The sequence below is a fragment of the Schistocerca nitens genome, chromosome 1 (genome assembly GCF_023898315.1).
Source record: "Schistocerca nitens isolate TAMUIC-IGC-003100 chromosome 1, iqSchNite1.1, whole genome shotgun sequence".
Classification (NCBI taxonomy): domain Eukaryota; kingdom Metazoa; phylum Arthropoda; class Insecta; order Orthoptera; family Acrididae; genus Schistocerca; species Schistocerca nitens.
In genome coordinates this window covers 643,523,351-643,542,283 of record NC_064614.1, presented here as the reverse complement: position 1 = coordinate 643,542,283, position 18,933 = coordinate 643,523,351, and the positions used below count along the sequence as shown (strand labels likewise).

At 37.0% G+C, this 18,933-nt stretch overlaps 1 protein-coding gene across 1 annotated transcript in view; it reads right to left on the bottom strand.

Moving 5' to 3' along the window:
• Positions 1-1,326: 1,326 nt before the first annotated feature.
• The window catches only part of LOC126258312 (exosome complex exonuclease RRP44), a 158,529-nt gene continuing 140,922 nt past the window's right edge, over positions 1,327-18,933 (bottom strand). The window contains exon 18 of the mRNA XM_049955633.1: positions 1,327-1,497. Coding sequence (XP_049811590.1) covers positions 1,408-1,497 — 90 coding nt within the window. The 3' untranslated portion in view covers positions 1,327-1,407. The remainder of the gene's footprint in view (positions 1,498-18,933) is intronic.

Here is an 18,933-nt window from a genome sequence, read left to right as displayed (position 1 = left end):
ATGTACACTGCTCATCGTCACTTGTGTCTATAACAATGAATTGTTCTGCTACATACATATCTATCCCAGTGCATGATCAGCTGTTCCCATAAGCTTTACCACACTGCCTCTAAATACTCCTGCCCAGAAGTATGACATAACTGTCTCTTTATCTAGCCTACTCAATATATAAATCTTTCTACATGTTTTAGATTCCTTTTGTAGTTTGGAATTAATACATTATCTCTAGAGAGAATTCATTTTAATGTGCATTTCATACTGCCAATTTGTGCTATATTCTGCACTGGCATGAGAGATAAATTTCCTCCTAAAAATACCTTTTGATTTCATTCACTGTGCAAGTATAAGCCATAAGGAGCCCCTACGCACCGTTGCCTTCTGAGCCCCACTTCCGACCCTCTCAACGCTACCCCCTGAGCTTGACCGTATGGGCCTGCTCATCTGGGGGCAAGGCTGCTTGGACTCCCGCCACAGTACGTGCAAACTATGGGTGGTGTGTGATGTTGGTACAGGCAGAAGGGGCTTGAGCACCACCACCATTGAAGTGTTTCTGCATTGTTGGTACAGACAGAAGGGGCTCAAGCACCACCACCATAACCAAATCCTGCCACGTACCCCTTCGTGGCACCTCATGTCCCCCAACCCCTGCCTCCTTCTGGTGTGCACAAGGCCTCAGTCTGCCCCATTGCCAACAGCTGATGGCTCCTTGTAGGCAACCAGCACTCCTTCCCCCATCCTAATGGATTGGAGACCCTATGCACAGGTGGGGTGTGGGCCTGCTCATGTGGGGGCAAGGCTGCTTGGACTCCCGTCACATCAGGCGCGAACCATGGGTGGTAAGTGATGTTGGTACAGACAGAAGGAGCTCGAACACCATGGGTGGTCTGTGATGTTGGCACAGGCAGAAGGGGCTCGATCACCAGAAGGAGGCGGGGTGGGGGTACATGAGGAGCCATGAAGGGGTTCGTGTCAGGAGTTGGTTATGGTGGTGGTGCTCAAGCCCCTTCTGTCTGTACCAACATCACCCCCCCCCCCCCTTGGTTTGCGCATACTGTGGCGGGAGTCTAAGCAGTGCAAATTAGCAAACAGTATGCAAGGTATTGTTTTCAAATTTTCTTAAAATAGAAATATGGGGCAGCATAATTATGATTTCAGAAGGAAGATGTAAATGACACAGCATGCTGACAGCGGTGTCACACTGCAGGTTGATTGCATCTGTTTATCATAGTTTATTATGGTCTTATACCTTTTGTCCCAAATATGCAAAATATGTCATTTCTTGTAACATTCAGCAACTACAACTGTACAATAATTACTGACAAAAGATTTATGTTTAAAAGGCTTTTAATCTCAAATACAAAAAATTGTAACAATTTAAAACAAGTATAAAATTGTGTGCCAAGTGCACTAACGTTTGCTTTTTTTCTTTGGATTAACTGTTTCTTCTGAACCTTTCCTCTTATCCAGATCATCTTTTGATATACTCAAGCCAGGTATCTGAAAGTAAAATAAAATTAGAATTATTTTAATATGAAGAATGGCATTAGATTTATAAATATGAATGAAAAGTATTTGTAGAGAGAATGCAAATGAATGGTATCAATTATACTTATAGGTAGAGGCCTTTCCAAATAATACTGACTGTGCAGATAAAAGCCAACACAATCCACATATCAGAGGATGTAATTGCAGATATCCACAACAGTAGTTACTTTGAGGTTAGAAGTTGAAGAATGCTGTCAGTTTTATTATTTACATCTATTTTTACATCACATGTAACCAACACAGAAAAGGAGTTACACATAACACAAAACCTTAAATTGCATACCACATTCATTTCACTGTCTTCTAAATATGGTAAGGAAAATTCTGCTAGAATGTAAATAATTTATGAATGAAGAAGACCATTCACTAGGTAGCAGAAGTGTTGACTCATAGACAAGAACACAAAAAGAATGAAAACTTGCTAGTTTTTGGAAAAATCCTTTGACAGGATAAAGAATACACACACACACACACACACACACACACACACACACACACACACACAAATTACATATCTATTTAAGTGCATTCAAATGAGTTTATAATTCTGTATCATATTCTTAGCTAATCTGGAGGAATCATTCCAAAAAATACTCCAGAGCAGCCAAGGCAGCTCTCTGCTTAGATCCCTTCTGTGTGAACATCATGGTGCAATATTCATCTAAAATACTGGAAGACATGAGCTCAAAATAGTAGTTGTGTACATTTCTTTCAGTAACTCCAGAAATATAACAACTTCGGGCTGCCTGGTCAACCACAATGAGAAATACTCCACTCTTGCTCAAGGGCACTAATTTGTTTCACACTCAAAGCCCACTGATCTTGCTTCTCATGGATAAGTTTTCAAAATTAATTTCATTTGCGAGTGAGCAATGGTATGGCACTTCAGTAAACTGCTGTGAAGATAAAACATTAAATGCGCATTACAATACCAGGACTTATTCTGAGACAGTATGTTGCAGCCCACCAATATTAGCACAAAGGTTGGCCATTGGGCTACTATAAATGATGATTGCTGCCAATTTGAGCCCTTCACAATGTTCACAGCCCGAAGTCCAAAAATAAGAAGACCTCAGTCAGCCATTCACAAAAATCAAGGTGTAGCCATTCAAAGTTTCTGTAAAATTAGAGCAAAAGGGGTTGTCGTGGCACATGTCTGAGTCATTTAAACTGTATACAACATTGAACACTCTAGCCTTCAGCTCTCTCAGATGTTATGACCAAGAAAACACATCACAAAATTTTCTCAGTGAATTTGTCACATCAAATTGGTGCTTTTGAGAATAGCCTCTAATGACAGTCAAAGGGATTATGGGATTCACTGATGTAAATGTTTTAATGGAGCCCCAGTGTCCAGAGGATTAGTCTTAACAGACATAAGATTCAAAGCATATATGCTCACCTCTAAGAAAAGTAATATTCCACGTGGATGTGCTATAGCTATACAATGAACCCCATTCACACCATTTCACACTGCTATATTGCACAACAGCAGTACATTAAGTACAGAAATCACAAAAAGTTGTTAGTGACTGAGTCCAAGAACCTGTTTGAGCAAACATGGATTCTTGTCCACACTCAAATCATAGGCTGTGGAAATTAGAATTGGCAGTAACATCTTCAGTACAGATATCACCTATGAACTCAGCAATACTTGGAAGCAACGCTTGATAGTTAGAAAGCAATATATGCACCATGATGAGAACAATGATGTGGATGAATTATTATCATTGACACCAATGAAATCTCTGATCAGATTGGGCATTTTCATCTGTGGATTCCTGTCATCTCTTTGACCTTCAGTTGCTTTTCTGAAGAAGATTATAAAGGATATTTTCAAAGAGAACAGTTTCTGCAACAAAAGCATTATCAGATACTTTGTGATGATGTACGTATAATGTAACATGAGGCCTACCAATTTCCCTGTAATTTCAAAAGAAAGAGTGATGAGCAGTAACGCTCAAAGAGGAGCAAAACACTGCTAAATTGACTACATGTAATAAGCATTATACTTACTCTTTCCTGTGGCCTTTGTGCTATTAACTTGATAACAAAGACAGTCACACTTAACACCAATGGGAATTCAATAATGGAAAACCTGCTCAAGTAGTTGCCGCAGAATAATTATGTATCCATGTGGTGGCTTAGCCTTTTTTGGGGTAGAAAAATATGCCTACCAGATGGTGTCAGCATGAAAATACTACAGTATAGCCACTACCAACAAGTTATTGAGCACGAATTCCAAAACCCAGAGAAGGTCTTAGTTGATGACCACATACAATCAAGAGATTTCCTGTGACTTCCTGATGTGATGACAATATGCAGGCTACAGAGGAATATATTATCATTTCCTAGTTTTAAAAGCAGGATAAAACTGCCTCTACTCACAACTTAATACTGCCATGTCACTTAAATCTCAGTAAAAGGTGCATCAAGTTTTAGATGCCACAACATATATTAATATATATGACCAGATAAAAAAATCTATTCACCAAGCAGTGGCAGGAGAACATACTTATAAAAAAAAAGTTTTAGGACAGATTTAGTCTCTCGTGACCCAGAATTCTGGGTGACTTTTCTGAACTTTAACCCTTTTCCTAAACCTTTCCAGTCCTTTTTCTTTACTCCTCTTCTTTCACCTTCAACTCTTCTGCCACAAGCTTGCATAGTACATAAAACCTTGTTTTCATATGTGTGTTCTCCTGCCTCTACTTGGTGAGTAGATTTTTTATTTATCCAATTATATTATATGGTCAAAAATTGATTATTTTCATTGTTATAAATATATGTGATGTGTGATCCAGTGTTGAATGTCATGTCTCAGATAATTCCAATTCCATTCCTCATACAGAAAACAGTGGTTATAAGCCTAATTATTCTGTATATCTGAAAACTTAATTGGGACTGCAATTCGATAGCCGGAAAAGGATGAGAATGAAAAGTAGTAGGAGAGCATGGAGCAATGGTATGGAATAAAAGGTGAAGCTGCCCCCCCAGAATTTTGCAGAGGGCATAATTGAACCATTGCTAATGGAAAAGACCTAGAGACATTAGAAGGTTTCAGATATATTACATAATGGTAAGGCAGAGGCTCTGAAACCATGATTTTAAACTTCAAAGCCTTTCAAGAGATAAATTGGACTCTAAACATAATTTATTGATTATGAACAGGAGATCAAAACTAAAGAAATCTCAGATAGGTAAGAAATTAAGAAGATAGGATCTGCATAGATTGGAAGATACAGAGGCTGCTGAGAGTTTCAAAAATAACATTAGGCAGCAATTGACTGAACAGGGGAAAGGAATGCAACAAATGATGATCAAATATGCAAAATGATGAGGGACAGTAAAAATCTTTGGATACTGAATTTAATTAATGAAAGGACAAAATACGAAGCATGCAAAAGGGAATGCAGATGTTTAAAAATGGGATTGTCAGGAAGAGCAAAATGGCAAAGCAGGAATGGCTGGAAGAGAAATGCAAGCTTGTAAAACCATTTATGACTATAAGAAAGAAAGATGTCACCTATAGGAAACTTATTGAGACCTTTGGGGAAAAGGAAACCACTTGTATGAATATTAATAGCTCAATAGCAAACCCACGTTAGGCAGAGAACGGAAAGCTGAAGGGTGGAAAGAATATATAGAGTGTCTGCAGAAGAGAAATGTACTTCAAGAGCATATTACATAAAGAGACGGGGAAGTAGTTTTATGTAAGAATGGAAAAATGGGTAGAAGCCAACCTCAGGGAAGATCAATTTCAGTTCCATAGAAAAGTAGAAACACGTGAGGAAATAGTGACAAACAAAATACCGCATCCCCCCCCCCCCCTCCCCCAATCCCATTTTTGATCAGAGCTTAGACTGGCCTTGCCTATGACTTTTCTTAGAAATCTCATATGAGATTTCATTTCAGTCAGCAGGGGCTTGCTGAACTCAGTGTCACACAGCCCACAGCAGTGTTAACCCAAGGCTGGTCACGGTGTTGTAAAAACTCCACAAAACAAACATTTTTGTATGCAGTTGCTACTCCTATTTCATCCAGGTCACCCCTAATGCTGTAATTACTGTCTGCAGCAAAGATGTTTCCTTCTCCACCTACTAAAATAGTCTGATCCTTTTTGCTAAAATCTTTGTACAAATTCCTTATGTCCCCTGTCAGCTGGCTAATGTGCTAGCACTTGGCTTCACAATACTTGTGACCTAATAACCTGTTCCTAATATGTCCTGTATCATCTGGCCTACACCACTTCCAAGGCTATTGCCTAACAGCAAGACTTTTTTCCTCCTACTGTATTTTGGTATTGAACTACACTTAGCTTCTTTGCAAGAAGTCTGCTGCACCCTACTGTGACCTACAGCTCGTGAGGTTCTTCCCCTCCTACTTCAGGTAACAAGTCAAATTTATTCAATACTGTAAGCTCAAATGTAGGTGGAGGAGTTGAAGAGTTGTCTCCCTTTCACTTATTGCTTGTTATCTTTAGCCATCCCACGATCTTTTTCACCCTTCAACTTATCTAGTTCCAATTTTGCACATTGTAATTCAGCCTGAAAGGCACAAACCTTTGCCTCCTGTTCAACATTTCTCTTGTCTTTTTTTACAGAGCCTACTGTTCTGCGGGAGAGCCACTCGCTGAGTTTCCCATTCAGTTCCCTCTACAGTCACCGTCAAGAAACTCCAACCCACTATCCACACATACTGCTCCTTCTCTGACTATCCTATGTCAACAGCCACATTTATCACACATTGCAACATAGATTACAAGCTTAAAAATAGAATTAAATCACTTAACACACTTTACACTGCACAAATTTTCATTATTTATGAGCTACAAAAATTAGGCCTATAGATTAGCTTTTCATATGTATGGTGTAACTTAACAAGATAACTATTTTTGCTTAGAAGAAGAACTCAGCACTCACTTAATTGCAGTATCTGGTAATTTACTTATTCACAATGGAATGTAACCTTAATGTATGCAAAATACATAAAAACAAACTAACAGTGCAAAAGTTTCTACATCTGACAACTTAAGATTTACACCACTTTACAGGAAGATCTACCTAATAATGAGTGGATATGATCTGCTTAAATTACTGGAAAGAAAAACAGATCAATTAAATGGGATTCTAAATGTTTATTGTGCCAAAATGTAAACAAAAATATGACTACAACATGTGGTATTACAAAAAGAAAAGTAAAACCTATTGTAGTAAGCTTAGAAGGATGAGTTAAACAAAATGGATAGAGTATTGAAAAGAGGTTATAAGATGAACACTAACAAAATAAAACAATGGTAATGGAATGAACTTAAATTAGGTGATGCTGATAACATTGAATTAGGAAACAGGAGAAATCAACCTTGTGCCGTGTGAGATGCATAAGTTGTTGGATGCTGCAGAAAGGCAAACCTACATTTACAGCATTTGTAGATTTAATGAATGATTTTGGCAGTGTTTGTTGGAACACACTCTTTGAAAGTCTGAAGGCAGTAGGGATAAAATATAGACAGTGGTTATCTACCAGTTGTACAGGAAAGAGGCTGAACTTGGTGTGTTAAAGGACATGAAAGGAAAGTAATGGTTAAGAACGAATTGTGGCAGAGTTGTAGCCTATCATTGATGTTATTCAATTTTTACACTGAGCACGCATTAAAGGACACTAAGGAGAAATTTGAAAATGGGGTTAAAATTCAGGGAGAAGAAATAAACACCATCAGTCAGCAGTTTGTTGAGAGCATTGTAATTCTGACAAAGAAGGCAAACGACTTGAAGGATGAGTTAAACAAAATGGATAGAGTATTGAAAAGAGATTATAAGATGAACACTAATAAAATAAAACAATGGTAATGGAATGAACTTAAATTAGGTGATGCTGAATTAGGAAACAGGAGAAATCAACCTTGTACCATGTGAGATGCATAAGTTGTTGGACGCTCATACAGATAAGTTATTCAGATTGTAATAACAGTTAGTTTAGTAAAGATTACTCATTAAATACCAATATCAGTATGTTTTCTAAGCTTACTACAATAGGTTTTACTTTTCTTTTTGTAATGCCACATGTTGTAGTCATATTTTTGTTTACATTTTGGCACAATAAACATTTAGAATCCCATTTAATTGATCTGTTTTTCTTTCCAGTAATTTAAGCAGATCATATCCACTCATTATTAGGTAGATCTTCCTGTAAAGTGGTGTAAATCTTAAGTTGTCAGATGTAGAAACTTTTGCACTGTTAGTTTGTTTTTATGTATTTTGCATACATTAAGGTTACATTCCATTGTGAATAAGTAAATTACCAGATACTGCAATTAAGTGAGTGCTGAGTTCTTCTTCTAAGCAAAAATAGTTATCTTGTTAAGTTACACCATACATATGAAAAGCTAATCTATAGGCCTAATTTTTGTAGCTCATAAATAATGAAAATTTGTGCAGTGTAAAGTGTGTTAAGTGATTTAATTCTATTTTTAAGCTTGTAATCTATGTTGCAATGTGTGATAAATGTGGCTGTTGACATAGGATAGTCAGAGAAGGAGCAGTATGTGTGGATAGTGGGTTGGAGTTTCTTGACGGTGACTGTAGAGGGAACTGAATGGGAAACTCAGCGAGTGGCTCTCCCGCAGAACAGTAGGCTCTGTAAAAAAAGACAAGAGAAATGTTGAACAGGAGGCAAAGGTTTGTGCCTTTCAGGCTGAATTACAATGTGCAAAATTGGAACTAGATAAGTTGAAGGGTGAAAAAGATCGTGGGATGGCTAAAGATAACAAGCAATAAGTGAAAGGGAGACAACTCTTCAACTCCTCCACCTACATTTGAGCTTACAGTATTGAATAAATTTGACTTGTTACCTGAAGTAGGAGGGGAAGAACCTCACGAGCTGTAGGTCACAGTAGGGTGCAGCAGACTTCTTGCAAAGAAGCTAAGTGTAGTTCAATACCAAAATACAGTAGGAGGAAAAAAGTCTTGCTGTTAGGCAATAGCCTTGGAAGTGGTGTAGGCCAGATGATACAGGACATATTAGGAACAGGTTATTAGGTCACAAGTATTGTGAAGCCAAGTGCTAGCACATTAGCCAGCTGACAGGGGACATAAGGAATTTGTACAAAGATTTTAGCAAAAAGGATCAGACTATTTTAGTAGGTGGAGAAGGAAACATCTTTGCTGCAGACAGTAATTACAGCATTAGGGGTGACCTGGATGAAATAGGAGTAGCAACTGCATACAAAAATGTTTGTTTTGTGGAGTTTTTACAACACCGTGACCAGCCTTGGGTTAACACTGCTGTGGGCTGTGTGACACTGAGTTCAGCAAGCCCCTGCTGACTGAAATGAAATCTCATATGAGTTGAACGATACATGTATTATCACTGATACCAATTTGTCAAAACCAATTTTCATTTTTTATGAGCTGCAACATGCACCAGTGGCGTTAACAGTCTGTCACAAGGGAGAGGCCAGTATGGTTGTTAGTCATGTGATGCTCACTGCATCCAGTGGCAGCGGTGCAAATTAACGACACACTAATGGAGAACTGCAAGATACTGTTACCTAGTGCCAACAATATGAGTAAACAAATGTGTTGTTTATTATGTTTTATACAATAGTCATTAACATCTAAAAATGTTTACTATGTAAATTATGTCATATGAAAAACAAATTATTAAATGTTACTGTCAAAATGTATATAGAGTGAGTAGCAGCTATAAGGAAATAGCTATTAGGTAAGTTAGGGTACTTACTGCAGACAAAGGATGCAATACAATTCAACCTTTTCATTAGTCATTCTTTGTGAGTACTAGTGAAAGGCTGCTTATGTGAACATTTGTGAGCAGATGGCAGGGGCATATTTAAGAGGGATTGGGGGTGGGGGGTGGGTGTGGAGCAATGCACCTGCCCCCCCTCCCCCCCCCCCCCCAAAGAAAAAAATAAGTGCAGTATCTGAATTATGTTAATGAATGATGCATGAAGGTATCACCATGGTAAACAGTCATACTTCCCTGTATTGGTGAGGTATTGGTGAGGGGACTAAGGTGTTAGTGGTGTGAAGTTTGTGCCAGTCTGTGTTAATTTGGTCCAAGTTGGGCTCCCATCCAGTCACCTGCACATATGCGGTCAATTATACTATGTTCGGAATACAGACCAATTCACACTATCCGTCCTTGCTCCTGTTCTTTTCTGTTCCTTTCAGTGTCTATTCTGTCTCAGAAAATGGTGTAGCATTCATGCTAGCTTCCATCAACCTTCTGTAAGTTGATGTGACAGATTCCTGTTTCTCATCATTCAGCTGTTTTTGTACGAAGCATGATTGTATAATGAATTTAAAAAACAGTATCATAGCATGAGTGCATATCAAAATACTCCTTAAATCACCTCAATTCCGTTTTGCTCCAATTCAAAAACAATTTTTTATCAATATACATCATCTGAAACACGTTACTTGTCTTTCCCCACAAGAAATTCCTGAAAGAGGTTTTAAGAGGTCCTGTTCAAATTTTGTTTATCTTAGCCTCATCTCAGCTGAAGCTATGACTGAGACAAAAAGTTTCGTGATTAAGTTCTGTTAGCTGAAATATGTCCACACACAAACACAAACTTCTTATATGTAAGGTTTTAGTTTATTTATAAATGTGTAGTATGTATTCAATACACTGGCCACTATAAAACATATCAAATAACTTTCGATAGGTAAATTAATAGAGGAACAGAAAATGGATTGTAACAGCACACACTAGGTAAGGAATGTTGCAGGGTGACAGCACTTCGTAATGCTTGTGAACTTCTCGTGTCATATCGATTATTTGCTCAAGTAGGAATGCCATGGAAATAATAATGTTTCGTAACGGTGCATTACAAAGACATCATGTTCAAATGTAATGATTGTCATGGTGTGAACAAACATAATGATATAATGGCCTCTTGTTATGTAGCACTATCCATTGTCATTGCATATATGTTGGCATATGTCTGAATGCTGACGGTTACCAACAATTACCAAACAGCAGCAGGAGCCAAGTTCTCCAAACCGGACATCAACAATACAATCTATATTTCATTGTTGTAGGTTATTGGTTGTTTGACATCCGTTGTACTTGTACTGAAGTATGGTGGTCTTTTAAGTGTTAATGTTTACGTACTTTTCAGTGTACTGAAGTTGGCCGTAAGTGAACCAGAATTGTAATGCAGAGGCAAGCTTCTATTCAAACCTTTTTCACCAAAAAACCATGTGTCTATAAGCCTGTTGGAGAGACTCCTGAAGTCGGTTACAAAAGTGTTACGAAAGGACAAAGAGCAAGTGGGCTAGACGGTATCAATTTTGAAGTCAGCTGAGTTAGTAGAATTGCTGATTGTGATGTCGTTACTTCGAGCTCAATTACTGTGGTTTCATTTATGGAGGATAGTGGGCCTGATCAAGTAAGGAAAAATATTTATGATATTGGAAACAATAGTCAAAACAATTACATTCAGTCTTTCACAAACGGAAAAAGAATTTTTTGTTAGAAGATATTTGTAAACCTGAGCCTGGGTACAAATTTCCCTCCATTACTTGTCCAAACCATACTAGATCTTTTCGAACGAAGTGGCTAGAAGAATTTATGTGGTTAGCTTATTCAGTGGAAAAATTTTGATGTTTTTGCAAGTATTGCTTGTTATTTTCCCATCCTGAAAATGTAGGGAAAGGAGATTGACAAGTAGCAGGGGCGTTGGTTGCTCAGGCTTTTACCAATTTAAAAAAACCATGAAAATGTTTAGCAACATGAGAACTCATCATATCATAAGAAATATGTTTTGATTGCTGAAAACACAAAAGTTATAGTTAACAGAAAAGCTGAAAGTATTATCAATCAAGTAAATAACAAAGAAGACTGGATAGTGAGAATAATAGAAAATTGCTAATCCCATAATACAAACAATCCGATTTTGTGGGAGGTAGCAAATAGCTCGAAAGGGTCATCATGACTCTGGGTAAATAAACCTTGAAGAACCAGACGAAAATGATAGTAATTTTTGATCACTGTTAAGATATAGAGCCAACAGTGGAGATAATATTCTTAAACATCAATTAATGGCTAGTGGTGGGAAGGTGATGTACACAAGTTCTGTCATTCAAAACAAACTTATTAACACATTTGGTCACTTAATACAATTAAAAATTGTAGAAAACATCAGAAAGTCTGTTTTTTGTTTTGTTTTAACAGTTGAAGCCTCTGACTTCCATCAAATTGAACAATATTCTCTCTGTGTACGTTATGCACAGGAGCAGCAAACTTTCAAAATCAGGTAAGATTTTCTGGCATTATTCCTCGTTTATGACGTCACTGGAGCAGGTTTGGCTAACACAATATTGAAGACCTTATCAACATTAGGGCTTGACCTAAACAAAATGAGAGGCCAAGAGTACGATGGCACTGCCACGATGAGTGGGCAATTCAGAGGAGTACATCTTCCATCAGAGAAAAGCTACCGTTGGCCCTGTATATGCATTGTTCTTCACACACTCTAAATTTGTGTGTGTCAGATGCGAGTAAAATACCTTCTATAAGAAACTGTATAGGTGTCATTAAATAAGTCTGTGGATTCTTTCATTTGTCAGCCAAAAGACCAGAAATATTGATATCAATGATTTCTTAATGTTGTCCAGAACAAAAGAAAAAGAAACTTCTTTCAATGTGCGAACTGGATGGGCAGAAAGGCACAACTCAGTACTTTTATTTAAAGATGTTTTGGAGCCTACCTTCCTCTTCCTTTGTAGTACAGAAGAGAAATTAAGTGAGGTGGCATCTAAGGCTCACACTCAAGTAGTGCTATCAGTCAATTTGTGTTTCTTGTTAATCTTTTTGTTTAGTATTGATCTTCCACAGACCTTGACTAATGTTACGAGTATCTTACACCTTCTGTCAAAAGAGAGGGCAAATGCAGATGACTTATTTAAACCCTTGTATAATGAATTGAAGACATTCGCTGCCAAACTTGACATTAAGGAAGAGATTCCAACAATTTGCCACCTTCAATAAGCATGTAGCAACATCCCTTACACCACAGAATAATACTATCGACAAGCTATTTATGTGCAATACCTGGACCATTTTTGTAGCACACTTAAAGAATGTTTTGAACCTCACAAGGAAACAGTTGCATCCTTACAAAACATCCTTCCATAGTTGTGTATCACAACAGATTTCAGTTCATTGGACGCTGTTTTTAATTTCTATGAAGAAGATTTGTCACATAAAGAGATTGTGCAAAGTGAGTTTGTGTTGTGGAAAGAAAAGTGGAGTCAGGAAAATCCTTCAAATCTTCCAAAAACAGCTATGAGTTCTCTTGAAAAATGTGACAAGACTTCTTCCCCAACATTTATACCCTTCTGAAACTACTCGCAGTTCTTCCCATATCTGTCACAACTATAGAGCGAACTTTCTCCAGACTGAAAACTTACCTAAGGAATAGTATATCTGAAAGCAGGCTTAACGGGTTTGCTTTACTTTCTATCCACAGAGACATTATAGTCAGTGGTGATGAGGTTCTTGATAAGTTTGCAAGTGTACCAAGAAATCTGGACTTTGTTTTGTAAACATTCTTCTATATAAAAAGTGAAGTTCCTTTTTAATTTTAAATATTATTTTAATTGTAAGTTTGATAAACAATAAATAAAACAAGTTTTGTTGCATTGTGGTTTGTTAAACAGTCAATTTAATAAACATTCTTGTAAGGTCTCTCCAAAATAATACCTACTCAAAACAGTCTTTTAAATTATTGTTGGCAAACACATATGCATGTATACACAAAAAGAAACAATGAGGGCTGTTGGCAATTTATACATACATGACAGAACAAACCAATATCTATAGCTAGAATCACTCCAAACACCATAATCACAATCACATTTTCACTCTTTTATATTGGATAAGTGTTTGCAGATGAGACATTATTGAAATCTTGACTAATGTTTGAAATATATTATTATTGCCTTGCTATGTTGGTTCTCCAGTGACTTGTTTTGTTTCCTCAACATTGTTATAATCACAAGATGTTGACTACCATGACAGTGTGTGGTACATTATTGAATTGGACACTGTCGCACTAGTCAGCATCTTGTAATTATACAAGCAGAGAGGAAACAAAGTGAGCCACTGGACAACCATCATAGCGAGGCAATAACAACTGAGATCTTTTCATCATTTGCTTTTTTAAAAAATACCTATATTTTTTATGCTTTAACGTCAACAATAAAAAAGCTTGATCTCGGTAAAGTAAAAGGAGCTTTCAGCACAAATTATTCTCTGAATACGAGTAGCAAAACTGATACAAAATATCATGAGGTGTCTACTTAAAATTACTTAACTTATCTTTACATTAATCTCGACCCCTCCAAAAAAATATATGCTATATTCGCCACTGGCAGATGGGACAGCCTTGGTAAATGTTCCAAAAATGAAGGGCATGACGGTTCCACAGTTTAGTGGCGGAACCCCTACAGCGTCTGTTCCACATGTTAAGGGTCGGCTGATCTATAAAACTCAGAAGTGGAACTCTGAGCTTAACCAGACTGAAATCTCAGTTTCAGACATAAACCAAGTCCAAATAAATCAACATGGATACAGCACCTTCAAAGACAAATTACCCCAGCGGGTCAAATCCCACGGTTGAAAAACCGCAAGTGGTCTATTCGGATTCTGGGGAGACCACAGAAATGTGCATGGAGGTAAATCGGAGTGCGTCAAAACCCCGTAATAACAAAATCAAACCAAAATCAAGAATTTGGCTAATGACATTTAATGTAAATTATCTCTTAAAAATGGGAAATCTAAAAAACATCCTGGACAAATCCAGAGAATGTAAAATCAAAATTATCGCATTTCAGGAATCACGATATACAGATGAAAATCTTTTTGATTCAGAAGGATATAGGATATACAAAAGAAAACCTGAAAAACAAGCCATGTCAAACTGTCCACACTTTGGAACTGGATTTATAGTAGATAAATCAATACTTGATCCAGTCACAACTTTCAAATCTTACTCGGGTCAGCTCTCCACGATGAAAATAAAATCAGCTAATAAGATATACACTCTACTCAATGGACATGCACCAACTAACATCACTAACAAATAAGATATACACTCTACTCAATGGACATGCACTAACTAACATCACTAACAAGAACAAAGTAGAAGAAGTAGAAGAATCCTGGAACCAATTAGATAATATTCTCCAAAAAATCCCAAATAACCATGTCAAAATGCTTATGGGTGATTTCAATGCACAAATTAGTAAAGAAAAGAAATATCGATATTGACTAGGTAAATGGTCAGGACATACACAGACCAACCGGAATGGCACACGACTCATTGAAATCTGCAAAAGCCACAGCCCATTTTTCAAATCGACATTTTTCAAGAAAAGAGCCTCGAAAACCAAAAGTTGGATCTCACCTAATCCATTACTAGGTGAATATCAGTTGGATCATGTAATGATCTCCCACATAAATACAGTAGAAATCATGAAACTTAAAGTCCTTAACAGACTAGACCTAGATTCCGACCATTACCCAACAAAATTCTCCCTAGATGTCATTCCTGAAAAAAGAAAATTCACTAAGAAATCTCCACAACATAAAGATAATATACAAAAGATAAATGGTAATAAACAATCTACAAAAGAAACACAAAATTTAAAACCACAAAATTGGCAACAACTGCAAGCAGGACTTTTAAAAGCAGCTGAAACTGTAGCCCTGCAAACAAGAACACGTAAACACCCATGGTGGACAGATGAGTGTGAACAACAGATAAATCTCAGACAACAGGCATGGCAAAATTGGTTGTGGAACAAAAATCAAAAGACCCTGGAAGATCTCAAAGATACCAGGAAAACAGTCACAAAAGCAATATGAACAGTCTGTAAACAACACAAAGACAAAAAATTGTAAGATATAGAAGATGATTGCAAGAAAAAAATTTCTCGAAATTTCTACAGAGTACTCAAACAAAAATTAACAAAATACTCTCCTCCATCACTCCAATTAAAAAATGAACATGGAGAAATTGCCCATACCAATGCCAAAAACTGTGAAATTCTTGCAAAATACTTTTCTAAATTACTGAATTGTGGAAAGCCAGCAGAAAAATTTGAGTTCCGTCATACACAACGAAACCCAGACTCAAAGCCATCAAGTTTGTAGGAGATTAGAGAGATAATTCAGTCCCTGAAAAATAACAAAGCATCAGGAGAAGACCAAATCACTCCAGAATTATGGAAAAACGCAGGAGAAAATCATATTGCAAAACTCAAAGAAATTGTAGATGAAATCTGGAAAACTGAAAAAATCCCCACAGATTGGAAGACAGCAATCATACATCCTCTGTACAAAAAGGGAAGTAAAACAGACCTCAACAACTATCGTGGAATCTCCTTATTGTCAATAACATACAAAATTCTGTCTAAAGTCCTACTAAACTGAGCAGAACCTCAGTTGGATTCAAAATTACGCGAATACCAAGGTGGATTCAGAAAAGGTCGATCATGCGTAGAACAAATCCTTAATTTGAAAAACGCGATGAAATATCTGCATAGTACTTCAAACAAAAGTTATGTCATCATGTTTGTCGACTTTAAAAAAGCATATGACAGTATAGACCGGGAGTCCGTTTTTGAAGTGTTAGCAGAATTTGAACTAGATCAAAAGACAACAAATATCATAAAAGAAACACTCGCGGAGACCAAATCCCAAGTAAAATTTATGGGAGAATTGAGCACAGAATTTGAAATAGACACAGGATTACGACAAGGGGATGGACTGTCCCCAGTTATCATGAAAAAGTTGTTCAAGAATGGAGAAAAGCAGGTGCACCAGCACACATATTGGGACCAAAATGTAAGGAAATAGAATTCGGTTGTTTAGCATTTGCTGACAACATGGCACTGATTGCCCAAGACATTACCGATGCATAGAAACAGCTAGAATTATTACAAGAGCAGGCAGCAAAAATAGAATTAGAAATTTCATTTGAAAAAACAAAATTTATGACTGACATCAAAGATGCACCCTCTGATCTCAAAATTGGTAATAACTACATCTCTCGAGTGAAAGAATTTAAATATTTAGGTGAATGGATTGCAGAAAATTGTAAACGAAAAGGTATATGTCAGATCAAGAGTCCAGAAAATGGAGACAGCATTTCAGCTAACCAAAAACGTTTACAACAAAAAGAGTCTCTTGTGGAATTGCAAAATAAGACACTACACAACAGTAATTAAACCCGAAGCTCTCTACGCATCTGTGACACTAAATCTTCAACACAGAACACTAAAAGGGGAATTAGAAGTGGAAGAACGTAAAATAATGAGGAAAATCCTAGGACCAAGAGCTAAAGATGGTGTGCATTATCCAAAACCCAATGCAGAAATATATAAAAATATCTCCAAAATAACAGACACAATGCGCATGAGAAGAATCCAATTCACAGGGCATTTAGAAAGAATGGACTCAAACAGGTTAACACACAAAATCCATACATTTTTAAATAACAAAACTACAACACCGAACTGGTACAAACAGATGGAAAAAGACCTGAGAGAATTAGGGTCTCCAAATCTACACGACAGAAATGAAATCAGAAAAATCACAAACATACGGGGTTTTGAGGAAGAAGGGAGAAAAACTAACCGACATACATGGTCTGCACAACAAAAACTAGCCCATTCGTTGCGTATGAAGGAATACTGGGCAAAAAGGAAGGCCAACAAATGTTGATTACGTGTGGTCCTAAGTGATCCATCCGCGAAGAAGAAGAAGAAGAAGAAGAAGAAAAGGTAATATTGCAGCTGTGAAATGGATGCCATAACACGTCTTGTGGCGGGTGGCTGACTACTTGTACAAAGGATTCAGAAGCTGTTCTATGCAGCCAAATATTTAATGTGTGAAATTATGCAGCGTAACCAACAAAGACTAATTAACTGCTCACTGAAGCAACTAAGGACTTGAGTAATTTTTATTGTCTGTGTTGTGCAGTCAACAGACACATTATTTGGGAGTCAGTATAAGAAAGTTAAATTTCTAATTTTATGAAACCCATCTCACTCAAGTGTGGTGCTTTATATTGAATAATTACTGTTTTGTTGAGTGAAAATCATTTTGATTCATAAAGTAAGTACTTAATGCAACCCAATCAAATGTTCCATGTATTTAAAAAGACGTTTCTATATCCGAAAGTTAGTGATGAAAGCTGACGAAATCTAAAGTTAATACATTCTAATGCCAATTCATGCAACAGATGCAGTTTAAAATAAGAATTCAACTTGCTGGAACAAATACAGGGTGTCCCAAAATAATGTATACATTTTTTTGAAATTGAATATCTCTTTAATTAAAGGAGATAGGAATGCAGATTTTGTGGATAATTATTCAGAAGGCAATGAAATACATTACAACACTTTCTTTTGTTTCATGATTGTAAAAATGGTGTTATTGTTGGCTCAACGGAAATGCATGCTAAAGTGTTAATGGAAAACAGAGAATGTGAGTGAGGTATGATGATGTTGGAGGGCTGAACTTGGAACATCAACACCACCAGGGGTAATAATTGAAAGAATCTGACATCAGAGGAACAGTACAAGATTTGAAGAAGGGAAATTGCAGAAGAAAGAGATGTTCAGCAGACAATGAAAGGATTGATGCAGTGATCCAGGCATACGCACAACCCCGAATAAATCTGCAAGGCAATGCTCTCGTGAGATTGTGACCTGCAAATGCAGTGTTCATAGAATTCAGTGGGCTCAGAAATTGAAGCCTTACATTCCAAGACTTTTCCATGCTCTTCTTCAGTAGAAAGTGTGGAGGCTTCATCAGTTAATAAATATTTTAAGCCTCTGCATAGGATACACAATTCATTAACCTGAGTTCTTACATATCATTTTCTTCCTGAAAAACTTAATACCATCTAATTCATGCTGCACAATTTCTTAAACTGTGCATGAAGATCTGATGAACAACTTGAGCTTTGTTCATGTGCAATTTCTAAAAGTCACTTGTTATTTACATACCAGTACGGTAAGTCCTTACTTCTGATGACTAGAGCAATGCTTGATACAGATGCTGAAAGCAATGCTTGATACAGCTTCAAGATGGATAACTTTATACTTCAGACATAACCAGTGATTTAAAGGTAATGCCAAATCCAATGATTCCTCTCCTCTCCCCCCCCTCCCTCTCCGACCTGACAATTTCACCATTGTCATTTTTGATGATATTTTGTGTGTGCTCATTCTTTCACTTTCCTATTCTTTCACAATTCAACTGTACCTATCCTTATTAGGTCCTTGCATGTGATAACAACCTTACTGGAGTTAACAGTGCTGTGTAACTCCACAATAATACAACATTGCTTCA